The sequence below is a fragment of the Psammomys obesus genome, unplaced genomic scaffold, assembly GCF_907164565.1.
Source record: "Psammomys obesus unplaced genomic scaffold, mPsaObe1.curated_primary_1811, whole genome shotgun sequence".
Taxonomy (NCBI): domain Eukaryota; kingdom Metazoa; phylum Chordata; class Mammalia; order Rodentia; family Muridae; genus Psammomys; species Psammomys obesus.
Genome location: NW_026592325.1, coordinates 979,945 through 998,030, shown reverse-complemented (window position 1 = coordinate 998,030; position 18,086 = coordinate 979,945). Strand labels below are relative to the sequence as shown.

At 46.7% G+C, this 18,086-nt stretch overlaps 2 protein-coding genes across 3 annotated transcripts; both read right to left on the bottom strand.

Annotated features, from left to right (window-relative positions):
- Window positions 1–643: 643 nt before the first annotated feature.
- On the bottom strand, window positions 644–3,003 carry Fbxo39 (F-box protein 39). The gene is made up of 3 exons (XM_055613092.1): window positions 1,978–3,003; window positions 1,306–1,482; window positions 644–772 (listed from the first exon to the last, which is right to left on the bottom strand). The coding sequence occupies exons 1-3, from the start codon at window positions 3,001–3,003 to the stop codon at window positions 644–646; spliced, it is 1,332 nt and encodes a 443-aa protein (XP_055469067.1).
- Window positions 3,004–6,280: 3,277 nt separating this feature from the next.
- Window positions 6,281–17,000, bottom strand: Xaf1 (XIAP associated factor 1). 2 transcript variants are annotated; one of them, XM_055613121.1, is made up of 4 exons: window positions 16,768–17,000; window positions 15,985–16,120; window positions 10,685–10,996; window positions 6,281–7,513 (listed from the first exon to the last, which is right to left on the bottom strand). In XM_055613121.1, the coding sequence occupies exons 1-4, from the start codon at window positions 16,797–16,799 to the stop codon at window positions 7,475–7,477; spliced, it is 519 nt and encodes a 172-aa protein (XP_055469096.1). In that variant the 5' UTR covers window positions 16,800–17,000; the 3' UTR covers window positions 6,281–7,474. The 2 variants fall into 2 exon arrangements, with proteins under 2 accessions (XP_055469096.1, XP_055469097.1); XM_055613122.1 differs by having other exon boundaries at window positions 10,737–10,996.
- Window positions 17,001–18,086: the final 1,086 nt, after the last annotated feature.

The window sequence follows — 18,086 nt, the reverse complement described above, 5'->3', positions numbered from 1 at the left end:
CAGGATACAAAGTATTTTGTTGTTGCTGGTTTGTTTTTCAAAATAGGGTTTCTCTGTGTAGCCTTGGCTGTTCTGGATCTGTAGACCAGGCTGGACTCCAACTCAGAGATCCACCTGCCTCTGCCTCCCGTATGCTAGAATTAAAAGTGTGCGTTATCAACCACCTGGCTGCAAAGCATTTCTAATGGGTAAAGCTGGTTGGTAGAAGGTTTGTGTACTGGCTGGTCACACCTGTCCAGGTAAGCACAGGTTAGACTCCCTAGCAAACTTACTTTGAATTTGTTCTGTGATTGAGTGGGAATGCCCAAATTAAAACAAAACAACCAACTCACTAAACAAACCCCCAAACCAACAAAACAACAACAACAAAACAAATCCAAAACAACAACAACTACAAAAAAACTACAGCAAATGACAAAAAGAAGTCATCCAGGATTGTTGGTAAAGATAGCACTTTAAAGATGCTTGGGACCTCTCCAATCACCAGCATTTCAGCCTTTGCCAGGCTTTTCATGATGGTGTGGAACTGGCGAAAAGAAAGAAGAAAAAGGGATGAGAGCATGGGAGTCCCAAATGTAATTCACTGAGAACAGGGTTTTCAGGTTCAAAGTGAATCTAGATGTCTTCCTCTGGAGGGCGCTCTTTACATCATGGGGTAGGCGATGACAAAATAGTTAAGTTCTGAATCGATCAGCTTTCTGTATTTCCGGTAAATTTCACGTAGGGTCCTGTCCTCTTCATTTGTCTCATATCGGTTTGTATAAATTCTCACCTGTGCCAATAAAGAAACACCACACATCATACACACACACACACACTGTAAAACTACATCACTTAGGATCTGACAATCATCCAAATGCATCTATACACCCCAAATTAATGGTAGAATCAGAAAAAGCATAAGCACAGTTTCCCTTGGTATTCACAAGGGATTAAATCCAGGACCCCTTTGGCTACCAAGATGCATACATGGATGTTCAAGTCCTTTATGTAAAATGGAACAGTATGTGCAGATTATCTCTGGGTTGTTCATAAAACCATTATAATATGGATGCTATGTTTAGGAAATAACAAAAACTATACATCTTCAATAAAATCTGATTCATGGATGTAGAACCCTGAGGAGACAGAGCAGAAGGGACCGCCAGATCCTGTCTATGGGGCTGGTCATCTCCCATGGACAGATTCAGGGTCAGTGCCTGTCTCATATCTATCCTCTGTCTCAATTTCCAACCTGCATCAGAGCAGAAGTGCCAAGTCTACACGCCCCTGCTTCAGCTCATGCAAGCAGCTGAGGGTCCTTACCTTTAGTGTGCGCAGGGAGCACTGCCCCTCCTCCTGGCTCTTCAGGATCCGCTCCACAAACTTAACATCCAGGAAAGCCCAGATTTTGAAGTAAAACAGCTTCCGGCAGGCCAGGATGAGGAGATGCAGCTGTTCATCTAGTGACTCGTGGTTATTGTTGAACTCGAATGTTAACTTCTAGAAAAGCACCGGACGGAGGTGAGGTGGGGGACAGAGGTACTGGGACTGCCCAGAAGGTTGGAGATCTCTAGTGACTTAAATCAAATTTGGCTTTTTGTCAAGTTTGGTCTTCCCATTTCCCTGCTTAGTATTGACCACAGGGACCACAGGGGACCACAGGGGACCACAGGGCTGCCTGTGTACTGCTGTGAGCCAATGGGAAGGTGGGAAGAGGCTGCCTATCTCTGGCAAGGCATCTCCTGGCTCAGGCTTCACAGCGCTACACTAAAGATAAAGGAGCTTTTCTTGCTTGACAGCCAGCCAGTGGATAGTGGCTTTGTCATCTGTTGTGGTCTTGCAAGCATGTGGGAGGCTTGAGTGTGTGCTTGGTAACATCTAGAACTTTGACAAAGAATGAAGTGAGCATGTAAAATCCCAACAGAGAATGGGCAGTGGGCTTCTCCATGAGCCAGAGCTTCTCAGAAGCTCCTGGAGGCCTAACTTGCCACTCACCTGCAGGGTGTTCCGGAAGGTGGGTAGGAGCTCCATCAGAGTGGGCCGCATGGACCAGTCTGGGTCGCTGAAATAACAGCTTCTTAGGCTGATGCTCCTAAGTGGAATCTCCTGCAGCAAGATCCGGGCCAGGTGCTCATACTTCATCACTCGCTCAAAGAAGAAGTTCACCTTCAGGTTGCTGGCCTGCCTGGCCAGCTTGGCCCAGGACATGCCCCAGACTATCTGTCCATGGGGGTCATGAACGTGGCATTTGATGTTCATGGTCCGGAGGGTGCCAGCATTGTTCTCACTCAAGGTCTCGAGCAGCTCGTCGGAGATACAGTTGTAGTTGAGTGTCAGGTATGTCAAGTTGTGGAAAGTGGCCATGGCCTTGTTGAACTGGGAGCTGCCATAGACCGCCAGGTGATGGCTGAAGAAGTCTTCAATGTTGAGCTCTGAGGCTGTGCTCTCATTCCGCAGGTAGCTCAGGGAGTTGAGGATGTGGCAGCCTTGCTCCACTGTCAGCCGTGCTCCTTTCAGGCTAAGATGGTCCAGGTGTTTGCCCATTTTCTTTAAGAAAAAACTCAAGCTCTTGATGAGGGAACCCCTGATGCTGTTTCTCCAGACCAGTCGGTCCAGCTCCAGGTGCTGGATGGAGAGTGACTTTAGACGGTTGTTGCTCTTGCCAAGGCACGACAGGAGGCCTCGCATGGTGACCTGGAACTTCTTGGTCAAGACTGCATTGTAAGGGTTCAGAAACTTGATTTCCAAGTGTTCCAGGTAGCGGCCAAATTTTTTAATGTACCAGAGAGCTGACTCGAATTCGGATGCATGTACCCTGGATGGCCTCCCACTGAACGTGATGGTCCTGTATCGCCAGAGGTCAGCTGAGTACATTATCTGGTTCCACTTTCTGCAGACCAGGGCAGCTCTGGACCTGTCCCTGTCTCCCAGCCACCAGAAAACACGTCGCAGGCACACATCTGGCAGAGTGGCCCAGCAGCTCTGCTCTTGGGGCTGGATCACTTCACCTTCTTCATCCATCAAAGAACCCAGATGTACAGTGTAGTGGTGTGGTGAGCAGGGCTTCCCCAGATAGGGAAAGAATGCAATCTTGTGTTCTCTGTGAGGGGTAAGAAGGAAGACCTGTTACCTCCCAAGCAGAAATCAAACTCAACTGAACTGTATCAGGCACTATACCAGATGTATGTGGCTCACTGGTGAACACACCATACACCTATGAAGTGTGCATAGTTCATCTAGGGTCCCAGATCAGCACCCAGTGTCAGCACAGTGAGAAGCCACCTGTGGTGGCGTATTCCTGTAATATGCCACCAGGACTCAGGAGGCTGAAGCAGAAGGAGCACAATCTCAAGGCTAGCCTAGGCTACTCGGTGAGTCCCAGGCATCCTATGTAGCAAGACCCTGTCTCCAACAAAACAAAACACCCAGTGAGTGTTAACACAACAAGAGAAGTGAGGAGGTCCAGGCATGCTCACAATATAGAGGGGATAGCACAAATAAGGAGTGACTAATTTCCATGTAAAGAGGAAGTGCTGAGGGCTTCTCAGAGAAGGTGATGTCTGAGTTAAGTTTTAAAGGATGCAAGCCAGACCAGGCTGGCCTAGTGACAGAGGAAAAGCTGATTGTATTACAGGCGAAAGAAATAGCGTGATGTGCAAAGCCACAGAAATGTGAATTCATGTGATGTGCTGTTGTATCAAGCTATTTGAGACAAAACTGCAGCCATCTTTGTATCCATTTTGTTACTAAGGTGAAATTAATTTCAAAAATTTAAACTCTTCAAGTTTGCTTCCTAGAACAGTTGTTCATAGCTGGCACTAGCAGACCCTGTCAGATGGTCAAGATGACGTCATATTTTGCTGTGATTCAATAGTGCTATAACTCGTGCTTTATTATCTGTTCACTTGGCTACACTCTGGCTGCACCCTTATCTACACACCTGGCTACACTTTGGATGGACTCTTAAAGACTTCAAGCCTTGCCCCACTTACCTCACTTAGGACCAATCAGCTTAAAGGTTAACTGTAATACTTTGTCTAGTCAGCCTAAAATGTAAAATTGCTTTGCACGGTTAGTCAAAATGTGTTACTGCCCTCCCTATGTCTTTTGCATTTGGTTCTTTCTATAAAAACCCTGCTGTGAGAACTTGTAGATGTCACAGTTAAGCTCTCTAGTCCTTACTGTGGTCCTGAGCAATCAGCTTGAAGTGGGCATTCCAATAAACCGTCCATATCTGAGACCACAGTTTGAGTGGTTTGTGTGGCTATTTTTATACCAGAACAGTGCTCACACTGATAAGCTAACAATTGCTTGTATATCCTGAGCTTGTAAATTCTATTTAACAAACCAACCAACCAAACAAACAAACAAACAAAAAAACCTTTCTTTGATTGCATGTAAACAATCTGTCCAAGATAATGAGCCTCTACTGGGGACAGAGTGAATCAAGAGGCCAAAAGGTAACCTGGGAAAATGAAAACAATCAAAAGAGCCAAATCAAGATCTGGGGTAGAGCTTGGTAATAGAGTGCTGTCTAGCACACTTGAAGTTTAGGGTTTAATCCTCAGCATGCATAAACATGTGGTGCCTCCCAGACTTCGTGTGTGTGTGTGTGTGTGTGCGCGTGCGCGAGCGCGTGCTCCGTTGCTGAACCTCGGCAAAGACACAGGCTAGAAGACTATGTTGGTGGGCTACAGACGTGCGCAAGCATGAATGTGTGTGCGTGTGTGGAAGTCAGAGCATTGCCCCTCGTTTGCCCCTTCCACCTTGTTGAGACAGGGTCTCTTGTTTGCCATGCAAGAGCTTCTGGCTTCTCTTGTGTTTACACTTCTTTTCTTGTTGTAGGGCCATCAGGATTACAGCTACAGCATCCTAAGGGCCCTGGGGACAATAACTCCCACACCTGCAAGTGCTTTACCCCTTGAGCTTTGCCCTGTCCCTGAGTTTGAGATGTCCCCCCCCCCCAAGGACTCCCCAAATAAACGAGAATCTCTCTCACTGGCAGGAGGCAAGTGGATCCGGCGGCCTGCCAATTGCTACTGTCAATTATTTTGTGCCCTGCTGTCTAACATGAAGATAGAAATAGCAATTCCTTTCTCCTAACTTTTGGGGAATTTAAATGAGCTGATTCTGGAAGGCAGAAAGTGCTCTGCAAGAGTAAGCTGCCATTAGTAAGTCGGGGCCAAGGTACTCTGCATTTCCCTTATGAAGATGGGAACATACTCATTTTGCAAATAGAGAACGTGGTGGCGCGGTGGGTGGGGAGTGCGAGGTGTTGGGAGGTTAATAAAGTTTCCTAGTGAGATGGTGTTCGAAGTATATGGCTGAGGAATTTGAACCTACGCTAATATTCCCAAACCTGGGCTTGGTCCACTATAATAGGACACAGCTGCCAACCAGCGAGGGAAACTTAAGGCTGTCCCGTCACCAGGACGGCGCGCCCCTCCCACGAGGGCCTAGCGGCTGCGCGAGACCACCACTATTCTCTGGGTGCGTGGGTGCCTCGGGCCGTAGGTGCCTCGGGCCGCCCGTTACCGGCTGGCTGCGCCCCGCTCGGGCTGCATGGACGCCGAGCGCGCCTGCCCCTCCGCCCGCGCTGCTGCTTTCACACCGACTCCGAGAGCAACGCGGGCGACTCCTGTGCCCGCCGCGGCCAAGGCCACCGCCGCCTTTGTGACGCGCCGCCACTTACTGGCTCTGCTAGAGCCCGCCTCGTAGGGTCCCAAACCCGGAGTCGCCAATGATCCACTGATGGCAAAGGAAGAGGGCGCTGCACCAGGAAAGCGCCCAGGCAGAGGCCGGAGGCTGGAGGGAGGCACACGTATAGCCTTACCTCTGTGCGCAGCAGGCAAGATGTCTGACCTTGCTCTGCGCTTAGGTCTGTTCTCTACAGTTTTGACTTCCATGAAGACTTCTCCCACTCCCATGCTAGCCGTGGACCTCCTCTTCTCTCCTATCCTCAGATGGGTTAACACCTCACCCACAATGGGTGGATTTCAAATCGAATCTGCAAGCAGACTTTACTTGAATCTAACAAAGCCTGAACTCAGTTCCCCTTCCCAGCTTCTGGAGGGTGGTACACCCCTAAACACACCCAACCTTGCTTTGCCCTTTCCTACCTGGTGCTGAAGGCCAAGGCTGAAAGTTGAGTGTTCTGTCTGTCCCCAGATAAGCTGCCTCAACCTCTTACTTTACTGCTAAAGGCCTCACCTGCACGCCCTGCCTCTGCCAGTCACCCCACTCAGGACGGGGGAGCTTTACCTTGCCCCAACCCTCCAACGTGAAAAACAGTTCTCACTTCAAAGAAAACGAAGAAATAGTTTATTGTAGAGCCAAGTATGTGTGATCACAGCCCAGAAATGCAGACTCAGTTGGTTGCAAATAACTGTGTTCCGACAAATACATTCTGTGAAGTTTTTATAGTAACAACAAGAAAGTCCCTTTACAAATGCTGGTGATACATCAGGTAGGCCGGCTACAGCAAAGCAGGTGATCTTCCTTAGCATTTGGGATATGTTCCAAAAGCTTTACCCAAGAGTCACAGGATGTTAGGTCACACACAGGTGGGGACAATAATCAGCTATTTAAGGGGCTAAGATAGCTCAAGATAGTCGTGCTGGACCTGCAACATGCTAACTTCCCACAACCACTGACATTCTAACAATGAGTCCTTCCTTTCCTCTATAGGCCCCACACTTCTAATATGCCTTGCCCCGAAAACCAATGAGGAAGGCAAAGAAAGAGGACAAGAAGAAACTTCGTCAGGATAAAGTGGGGTCTCTTGGGCAACACAGCCATTGAGCCTAAGTGCTTAGTCAGGAGTGCAGTGGAAGAGTGGAAAGTCTGTATGTAGCTCCTGAGCCTACAGAGTCTTGCTCAGAAGAAAGAAAAGTCATCTTTTGAAGCCCAAAGATTAATGCTGTCTCTTTTCCTAAATAAAGACCACCCCAAAGCGCTGAGAGTAAGTGACAGTTGAGTATCCTGCCCTGAGCTAGAATGAGAGACACATCATCCCCCTCTAAGGCCCAGGGGACATTGTGGAAGGCAGAAAGGCTGTGAGAGCCAAAGGAGTAGGGCTTCAGATAAAGTGCTATGAAATGCTCTTCTGGATTTAGCATGGCCATGGCTGTTGTATACGTGAGCACTCCTCAGCTGTGGTTCCTTGCACAAGACCTGCAAATGCATGTGTGTGCTAGCGGGTGTGTATACTCAGCCAAGCACTGGCCCACATGGATCAAGGTGTGAAAGCAGGGAACTGTTGGGAAGAAGGGGGTTCACAGGAATAGAATGAGGGTGAGAGAAGGCAATGGGAATAAGTATGATTATGATGCATTGTAAGCATGCATGAAACTGTCAAAAATTAAAGGAAAAAAATCAGTTACAGAGATTGGTAAAGAAAAGTTGTAACCATCATGAAAAGAAGCAAGGAAGCCAGTGTGAACTGCTCTTTTTCCTAGGGTCCTTTTCCTCTGGAGCCAGATGACCCTCCTCATTAGGTTTTCTTCTGATGAGCTAACATCAGGCACTTCTCCTAAAGAAATGAAAATACATATTAAAAAGCTTCAAGTGGTTACAAAGTGAATAAATTGTAATTAATATAAAAAATAAAAATTTAGAAAAAAAAAAAGCTTCAAGTGGGAGGCAAGTTGCTAAGCTATTTTCTGACTTTTCTGTAGTCTGTCCACTCCACCAACAGGGGCTAGCAAAGGTTGTGCTTTGTGTGAATGCTATACCAGCCACATCCCTCCAAAGCTGCTGGTTTCCAAACATCTCTGGGTGATGCTGTCCCTTGTTCTGAAATGTGAGCCTGGAAGGGCGTGGGTGCCCTGTGACAGACTGGAATGAGATGGGATAGAAGAAACTGTGAGCTAGGAGGGTGTCTGGAGATTTGTGGTAGTGGCTAATGGAGGTGAGCATCATGGGCAAATGGGAAGAAGCACATGAACGGCTTCTGTGTAGCCACTGAAATGAGAGAGCCTCATTGTTTACTTGTTTAGTGCCAAGTCACAGAACTGAGGGATGGAGGAATTTGTGTAGCAACACTCCCAAATGTTTCTGTTTGTATATGGGTATCTCATAGGGCTGTTGGGTAAAATACAGGATGACCCACTGACTTTCAGTTTCACAGACTAAAAAAAAAAAAAAAAAAAAAAAAAAAAAAATCACTGTGCAAGCAACAATGATCTTCTTTTCATAATAAGGTTAGGGGAGACTCGGAGCAGCCAAACAGAAGCAAGCAGCTGAAGCAGTTTAAACCTTGTAGGTCTCTAAAGAAAAGACAAAAATTGCTAGCACTCCCATTTGGCACAAAACAGTATTTTTGTAATTCTCGACTGTGAAAAATTCTTGCCCACCTTTTTCCATAAGTGGTGGTGGTGGTTTCAGAGCCTCCTCTATTCTAGTACAGGGGCTCAATCATGCAGCAAAACAACTTTTCAACCCTGACATAAACTAAGAAGCACCCAGGCAAATGGGTGCCTACTGCTAGCCAGAGAAGACAAGAGGCCCAGTGTCTCCTGCTAACCTGCAACTCAGTAGTGAGCTCTAAATGTACTTTCACAATGAAATTCGTTTTCATACTGAAAATGGTAGATTTTGTACATTCCTCCAGACATACTTAGATAGTCCTTTGAAATTTAAATTTGATTGGGCATATTATATTTCTTCTTGGTAAGTCTGACAAATATGGAGAAAAGTGTGGAAAGACCCCACTAAGGAGGAAATTAGTTCATTTTAATAAAGCTTATTAATGCATAAATGAATTAGAAAAAAATGTAGACCCCCTTTTACAAAGGACTGCACATCATACAGAGTAATAAATAAACTAAGATAACACAGATGGCAAACAATTCAGGTCTGTGTTTACCAATAGGGTTCATGTTAGAGAAGGTGAACTTTTGAAAGGACAACACAGGCTGCTGAATTAGCTTTCTCAGTGATATGGCTGGAGAAGTGGAGTAGCAGGGGAGAATTAGCTTGTGCATATGTGTGATGTTAAAGACTAAATCCAGGCCTTAAGCATAATGGAAAAATGTTTTATCTAGTCTTCCCTCCCCTCATTTGGTTATTTATTTTTGACACAGGGTCTCACTATGTAACTTAGTTGGCCTTAAACTCATTACATAGCCTAGGCTGTTCTCAAATGCAAGGGTCCTTCTGTCTCAGCCTTCCTTTTTAAAAGTTGTGTGGTGTTGGCACCTATGTGCAGATATGTGTGTAAGGGTCCATGCTCCCATATGTAAAGACCAGAGGTATCTTTTCTTGATGTGTCTCTGCTTTGTTTTGTGACAGTCTCTCATTGAACCTCAAACTCACCAGTTTGGCTAGACTGGCTGGCTGGGACTCACCTGTCTCTGTTCCTCTAACACACTGAGGTGTCCAGCACAAGTCATTGTGCCTGGCTTCTGCATGGTAGCTACAAACTTGAACTCATATCCTCATGTTAAGCACCTTAACCACCTAGCCATCTCCTCAGCCCCTGCCTTGTCTTTCCTAAGTGCTAGAATTACAGGAATTCACCACTAAACCTCACTGAGTATGCTGGTTAGGTTTTTGCTAACTTGACACAAGCTGGGGTCTTCTGGGAAGAGAGACCTCAAATGAGAAAAATGTCTCCATCGTATTGGCCTGTAGCAAATCTATGTGGCATTTTCTTGATTCTGATAATTGCTGTGGGGAGGGCCCAGTTTTTTGTGGATAGTACCACCAGTCGGCTGGTGGTCATGGCTGCAATAAGACAGGAGGCTGAATAGGCCATGTGGAAGCATGCCAGTAAGCAGCATTCCTTCATGACTTCCCCAACTTCCCCAAGCAGTAAGTTGAAATAAACCCTTTTCTCTCCAAAATGGCTTTTAAAAAACAATCATTTAGAATATAAACATTTGGTGGAGCAGTGGTGCTGTGTGCCTTTAATCCTCGTACTGGGGAGGCAGGGGCAGATGAATCTCTGTAAACTGAAGGCCAGCCTGGTCTATAGAGGGAATTCCAGCGGTGCTGGAGAGATGGCTCAGAGGTCAAGAATACTGACTGTTCTTCCAAAGGTCCTGAGTTCAGGTCCCAGCAACCACATGGTGGCTCATAACCATCTACAGTGAGATCTGGTGCCCTCTGCTGGTAGATAGGCACACATGCAGGCAGGATGCTGTATAAATAATAATAATAATATTTTAAAAAGAGTGAGTTTCACATCTGACATCCAGAGCTACACAGAGAAAACCCTGTCTTAGAAAAATAAAAGCAAAAACAAAAAAGAAGAATAGTCTTGGATGGAAAACAGGATGAGAGCGCAAGCTCTGGGTATGTTAGAGGCAAGCCACCAGTTGCCTTCACAGGTGGAGCCAGGCCCTTCTGCTCTCAGGCCTAAAGCTGCTTTATCTCCACTAGGACTTTGTTGACAGCCCTGGGCTTCGATCATTCACTCTACTGCCTTGGAGTGTTGCCACATACAGGGCCTGGTCTAGCTGCAGACACAGAGCAGAAATCCAGTTCTACCCTCAAAGGTGACCCAGTGACTGAGAAGTAATACAAGCCAGGTAGCTGGGGAGAATGTGCATGGGCACACAGAAGCAGGAGGAGGCAGGGGAGGAGCTGCCACATCACTGGTAAGCCCCCCTCTCCTCAAGGGTTGGGTGAGTTTGAGACACTGTGCAGCAGGCTGCCAGCTGGGTGAGGAGACAGGAGGGGTGAGGGGAGAGCAAGGTACCTGGTGTTCATTTAGAATGGGCAAGGGAAGTAAGATTCCACACTGACAACACCTTCGAAGGATGTCATAGGCATCCTCATCTCTTGCAGGAAGAGCAGCCCCCTGCTGGAGCACAGACATCAAAGGCAGATCTGCTGTGTCACTTTGATCCTTTGTCTTTTGCTTTCTTGAACTGCTTCTAATTTTTGTCTTTGGACGAACATCTTTCCTCAATGTGGATGTTTGCTTTTCAGTCTCCATAATTGCAAGGGATGAAGGAAGGATTATTGGCTTTCCGTTCCGAAGGTATATCAAGGACTGTTTCTGCATATTCTAGTAATGTGTGAGATTAAAGAAGCAGTTACTTCACTGTAACAGTTGGACAATGCAGTTGAAATAACCCAAAAGGCTCCCCTATATACACTTAGAAAATGATGGACAAAGGTCAGGAAAATGGCTCTGTGGGTTAGGGTGCTTGCTGTCAAGCCTGAAGACCTGAATTTGATCTCTAGAACTCAAATAGTAGAAAGAAAAGACCTATCCTCACAGGCCTTTACACAACACACACACACACAATGCTGAATAATATAAGGTAGATATTCAGTGTTACAGCTGACTTGGCTAAAAGAAGACTCAGGTTCCATGCATGGAGGTTTGAATGCATCCCTGTAAATTCCAGGTTTTGGGGGCTGGAGAGATGGCTAAGTTATAAAGGGACTTGCTGCTCTTATAGAGGACCCAGTTTGGTAGTTCTCAGCACCCATGTGAGGCAACTCACAACCACCTGTAACTCCAGTTCTAAAGGGTATGACACACTCTTCTGCACACACATAGTGCACATACAGACAAGTAGGTGCACACATATACACATGAATAAATTTCAAAATAAGGCATAATGGCATATGCCTTTAATCCCAAGCACTTGGGGAGGGGGGAGGTAGAGGCAGGTGGATGTCTGTAAATTCAAGGCTACCCTGTTTTGCACAGCCAGGGCTATGTAGAGAAATCTTGTCTCCCCTTGTCTCCTAGAAAATAAATTAAAATCCGTATGTTACATATATGCTTGTAGGGGGATGCGTGTTTGGGAGGTGAAGGTCATGATGGCTCCTCCCACACAAATGGGATTATAAAAGAGGCTTTGAGTAGCCTAGTTAGCTGATAGCTTGCTCTTTTGCTCTGCCATTTGAGGCAGCAGCAACACCCTCCTCCCTAGACTCCAGTTGCCCACACTCTGAACTTGGATTTTGAAGCTTCAGAACATTGAAAAATACATTTCTGTCATGTAGAAATTACCCGGCCTGTGGTCTTCCGTTACAGCAGTGCAAATGGACCAAGGCCCTGGAAGCCAAGAGTTGTTGATCTTGTAACTCAGGGGCTTGAGTGAGAGGAAAATCCTAGCTGTGAAAGATGAATGAGAAGGAAAAGCTTTACCACACTGCCAGGAATGGCATGATTCAGCTGTTGCAATAACCAAAGAGCTAGGTCCACCTAGTTCTGCTGTCTCACTATGTAACTCTGGCTGGCCTGGAATTCACCTTGTCGACCAGGATGGCCTCAGAGTGCTGGGATATTCTGGGTGTTCTTTGTTTGTTTGTTTTAAATAGCTGAATTGCTTAGAAAGACGAACAGCTCTTTGTCCTAGAGGGTGAGGCAAGTTCTTAGGAGAGAAGCTGTAGGAAGTTTCTCAGGAGGAAAAAGCTCCATAAGACAAGAGGGCATCTTGGTTCGGTGATGCACTAAAAGGCATTTAAGGCTACGGAGGGATCAGTCTGGGAATGCTCCTAAGTAAAACCAGTCAGTCAACCAACTACATCATCTGACATCTTTGGAGTCCCCTTTTATACTCAGTGTGCAGTGAGCTTTATTATACAAAGATGAAAAAAAAGCCCTTTTAGTCACATCAGGGAGTTCACAGCCTAAATACCATGTGGGCAGAGAGCCTAAAAAGGCAGACCCAGTTGAGTACTTTGCAGGGTCCTGGCCCTGAAGGATGGTGATGATTAGAGGTGATCAGGGTCATCAGGAATTATCAGGACTGCTCCTTGATGGGTTAGGCACAAATGAAAACCACTATGCATGCCAGATTTGCCCAAAGAAAACCTTGGAAGAGAGCAAAACAAAATGAAATGAAATAACAAATATTCAAACCTTTGATAATTGTTGCCATGCAAAGTTTATCCAGAATCTGCTTTTCACACTGTGCCTTTTTGGCATATGAACTGGCTACTAGGGTAGAGAGAGGAAAGGGAGAGAGAGGAGAGGGAGAGGAAGAGAGGAGAGGGAAAGGGAGGAGGAGAGGGAGACAGAGAGGGAGGCGGAGAGGGAGAAGGAGGAGAAGGAGAGGGAGAGAGAGGAGAGGGAAGAGGGGGAGGAGGGAAAGCGGGAGAAGGAGAAGAGGGAGAGGGAGGAGAGGGAGAGGAAGAGGGAGGAGAGGGATAGCAAGAGGGGGAGAGGGAAGAGAGAAAGAGGGAGAGGGAAAAGAGGGAGAGAGATAGAGAGAGAGGAGAGAGAGAGAGAGAGAGAGAGAGAGAGAGAGAGAATATGAAGTGATACTAGAAAGCTGACAGTACAAACCTCAGTCTTGAGTTACAGCAGCCTCCCATCTGGCCATTGCTACTTGGTATGGTTTGAATGAAAACCCTCCACCCTCCTCATGAGCTCATGTGTTTGAACACTTGGACATTTAGCTTCTAATGCTGTTTTGGAAAGTCATGGAACCTTTATGAGGTTGAGCCTCACTGGAAGAAGTGGGGTGCTAGGTGCAGGCTTAGAGGTTTCTTAGCCCAGTTCCACATCTTGTGCTTTCTGTTCCCTGACTGTGGGCTTTGCGTGGCCAGTGCAGTGCCTCACACTCCTGCTATCATGTTTTCCCCAACATAACAAGGCTGTTATTTCCTCAAATTGTGAGGACAATAAACCTTTTCTTCCTTAAGCTGCTACTTCTTCTCATCAGCGTCATTTTTAAATCACAGAATTATAAAAATGAGCAATAGCCTAGGATCTGGGTATAGTGCTGGAAGCTGGAGTGCATAGTCTTGTTTCCTAATCTCTCCGTATGTTTTTCACCTATAGGATGATTCAGATGTGCCTTACCAGGCTAGGGTTATGTCATTGGAATGTAAAGAAAACCCTTCACATTTAGGATTCCCCATGGTTTTTCTCTTCCTCTTCTGTGCAGTTCTAACACCCCCATTCCTGGCCTCTTGTTTTCCCTGGTTAAGATATTGAAGGCCACTACAGATACACAAGAAGGCTACTCCAGTTTAATGGAAACATACAGAATGGACACTCATCTCTCCAGTGCCATCAAGGATTCCATTCCTTGCATCCTGCCCTGGTGTCTCCCTGCTGCTCACCTTCCTCAGGCCTGCCCTTTGAACTCTGACACACATCTTTGTGCTGGGCCAGTGCTCGGAGTATAATGGGCTGGTTGCAGTGTAGACAGTGCTCTGTCTGGCTGCCACAGTGGGACCCGTGGATATCCAGATTGCTGGGATGAACAGCCAGCTCACAGAACTTGCACTTGGCAGGGTGCTGTTGGCTCTCCTTGGTCATGGGGAAAATGGAAGACACAACCCCAACTCCCTAGGGAATTGAAGCCAATTAGAGAAAGTATTGGCAAGAGACTGCCCTTGGGAACTAGTAATTCAACTAGTAATTCTCTTTGATTCCTTGTCCTACTTTACTCTCTGTTGCTGTGATAAACACCATGACCAAAAGCAACCTGCGGAGAAAAGGGTTTATTTCACTTGCACTGCTACATCACAGCCCATCACTGGGGAGTCAGGGCAGGAACTCAAGGAAGGAACCTGGAGGCAGGAGCTGAAGCAGAAGCCATGGAGGGGTGCTGCATACTAGCTTACTCAGCTTGCTTTCTTTACAACCCAGGACCACCTGCCCAGGCATGGTACTGCCCACAGTGTGCTGGGATCTCCTGCATCAGACATTAATCAGGAAAATGCCTGTAGACACACACCAAGCTGATGGAATTCTTCAACTGAGAGTCCTTCTTCCCAGGTGACCATAACCTGGGTCAAGTTAACAAAAGTAACCACTCTTAGACCAAGGGACTCTCTCCTGTCAAGCATGTACACATGCCATGTATGCAAGCATGTACATGTGCAGAAGAATCTTCGTCTCTGGGTGGCATGGTTCTTCACTGTTCTCCTAGCCCCTCGGGAGGGGAGGGACTGGTTAGGGGAATCTTTATGACTGGCATATCCTCCCCTCTCTGCCTCTTTCTCCCACTTGCCTATGGAGGAGAATTCACTCCAACTCCAGCATGGGAAGGCTTACAAAATGCTTCTGACATAGTACAGAATACCCAAACTATACTGGCTGGTATGTCGACTTGACAGAAGCTAGAGTTATCTGAAAGGAGGGAACCTCAATTGAGAAAATGCTTCTCTAAAAAATGGCTATAGGACATTTTCTTAAATAGAGATTGATGAGTGAGGGCCCAGTCCACCGTGGGTGGTGCCATCCCTGGGCTGGTGGTCCTGGGTTCTATAAGAAAACAGGCTGAGCAAGCCATGGGGGCAAGCCAGTAAGCAGCACCCCTTCATGGCCTCTGCATCAGTTCCTGCCTCTGGATTCCTGTTCTTTTTGAGTTCCTGTCTTAATATCCTTTGATGATGAACAGTGATACAGACATGTAAGACAAATCTTTTCTTCCCCAAGTTGCTTTAGTCACAGGGTTTCATCAAAGCAGTAGCCTTAACTATATACAGAAATGTGGGTTCCAGCCTCTGGCCTCTTCTTACATCACTCAGGCTAGCCATACTTCACATGCAGGTCCATTAGATCCTAGAGGGCAGAGACCAAGAATGGCTGCTTATGTTTTCCTCTAGCACCTAGTCTAGGGATCAAAAAGTGTTTGTTGGACCAGCTTAAATCTAAGTGGTTGCCTGAGCTTAATTCTCAGAAAGATAAAGCCACAAGAGGGACTGACTCAAAAAGGTAGGAAAGAAGATTCAGCTGGGCCTGCTTGCCACCTCCTTACAAGTCTCTGAAGAATGGTTAGCCTTTCTTAAAATGGATCTGCTGTCCTGCCAGACCCATAGCCCTTCAGTGGAGAGTACAAAGGGAAAAACCGGGAACAGCCTCAGTGTAGCACAAAACAAACCAATCAAAACCAAAACCAAACCAAACCAAAAAAAGAAAAACAAACAAAAAACAAAAACCAAACCAAACCAAAACAAAAATACCTTTTCCCAAAAGGAGACTAAACATGAAGGAGCTAAAAAACTTACCCACAGGGCCAGGGAGGGCTGAACTCCAGTTGCTGCCCCCTGCCCCTGTCCCACCCGCCACCTGCTCACCTGCTGGTGCACAGCTTCTACATGCTCCTTCATCTTTGACTGTAAGATGGGCTCCTCACATTCTGGGCAAAGGGCCAGGAAGTGCAGGCAGTGGGCCTCGTGGAGGGTGAAGTGGAGAGAGGGCACGTTTCTTTTGCTTCAGGATAAAGTAGGGGGAGAAAGGTTCATTGTTTTGGTATAAACACGAAGCCTCGTTGCTTAGCTTGGGCAAGCAATTCCCAGCCTGCAGCATGGGAAATATACTAATGCTTATGATGCCCTCCTACCCTGCTTGTGCTCATGAAAAAAGAAAAATTTATTATCATAAAATAAGTACCACACTGCCCCGGAGGGTAGGAGGAAAAACTGGTAAGAAAGCATTACCAGGTCAACAGGGCAATTTTTGAAAGTGATGATAAATTTCCTACATTGTGAGATGGTTTCACAGATAACATATCAAAAGGTGTACTTAAAACATGTACAAGTTAGCAGGCCTGTAATCCCAGCTGTTCATAAGACTGAGCCCAGAGGATGGCTAGTTCAAGGCTGACTTATGCTATAGAGTGAGGTCAAGATAAACCTGGGCAACTTAGTGAGAACCTGTCTCAAAATGAAAAGGAAAAATAGAGCTGGGGATACTACAGCTCAGTAGAATGTTTGGCTCCTTCCATGCAATACCATATGCTTAGTGCCCTCTGGAGTGTCCCTCATTCTTCTCACCTCAAAAAGCTTTTTTTTTTTTTTTTTTTTTTTTTTTCCTGCGCTGCCCCTCTCTGGCCAGCCCTGGAGAAAATGCCTTCTTACCAGTTCCTGCACACCTGGAAGTCAGCCTCCATGGTCTGCTCCTTGGAGTATTTCTGTAGACTTTCGTTTTTTTTCTTCTTTTTTCACACAAGAAAACAAAACTGAAACTGAGAGCAGCTGGGAGGAGGGGCCTTGGAGAATTCTCAGCTCAGGGAGGTTGCCAGGTCCCTACAGCTGCACACTCCCAGAAGGCCATTCTGCAGCATGAGCTGGTCCCCTGCCATGTCTCTCATCCGGTGCTGTCCCTGTGCTACTGTGACTGTGACCTCCCGGGTGGAGTGTTCAGGCTCCTTCCTTCCTCCCCATCCTGCCTTGACTGGCTTTACTTCACCCGAGTCTCCGCCCCTTTCTAAACCTGCGACAAGACTTCTCCACTCTGCTTCTGTCTGGTGTCCCCCTCCCCCCCCCCCCCCCGTGTTAGGCTTGAGTCAGCGCCCTGAAGAAGCAGCTCCTGCTTAATCTGCACCTTGCTAGACTTTGAAAACAAGGTTTGTGAAGAACAGGGCAGAGAGTGCAGAATGCTGGATGCTCAGCCTCCAGGCTTTGAGGCAAGTTTTGGGAGTGGCCAGGGATAACTGTCTCCTGAGCTTGTCCTTCGCTGAAAAACAGTGGTGGCAAACACAGACGTAAGCCCAGATACCATGAAGGGGCCTTGTTACCCCATCCTCAGATGGTAAAGCTAAGGCACCAAGGGCCTGAATAACTGACACAAGTTCCCAGGCAACATGGCCCAAGGTGTGACCCTTCTGCCACAGCCACCCACGGGGTGGGGTGGGGGGAATCTGCAGTCAGATCTGGACAATATAGTTACCTGGGAGCTTGAGTCATCTCAGCCTTCTGGAAGCTATTTCCTGGCTGACTGAGTTACATGAAAGCTCCTTGGGAGCTTTAAGGTCCAGGTGCTCCTAGAAATTGCAGGGCAGATTGCTGCCCTGTCCGTATATATTTGTTCTCAGATAGGTGATCAAAGGCCCAGGCAATTGACCGACGACAATACTAGCTGACCTCAAGTCTTCGAATCTTTGAGGCTCAAGGAAAAAGTCTGTTAAAGGCAGCTCATGTCCAAAATTATTACAATGGAATAATAAAGGAATCAAGTGGATATAGAACAGTTGCTGGTTTCTTGTGTCCATTTTCTTTTTTCCCTCACCGAAAGAAGCAGGGCATCATTAGATGAATAAAAATGACAAGAGGGGTTTGGAGTAGAGTGGTATGGCACTTGCCTAGCATGCATAAGGCTTTGGGGTTGGCCCCTAACACACACAAAATAATATACCTCAGTGACTGAGCTATTCACAAATATAGCCATGCACCAAATA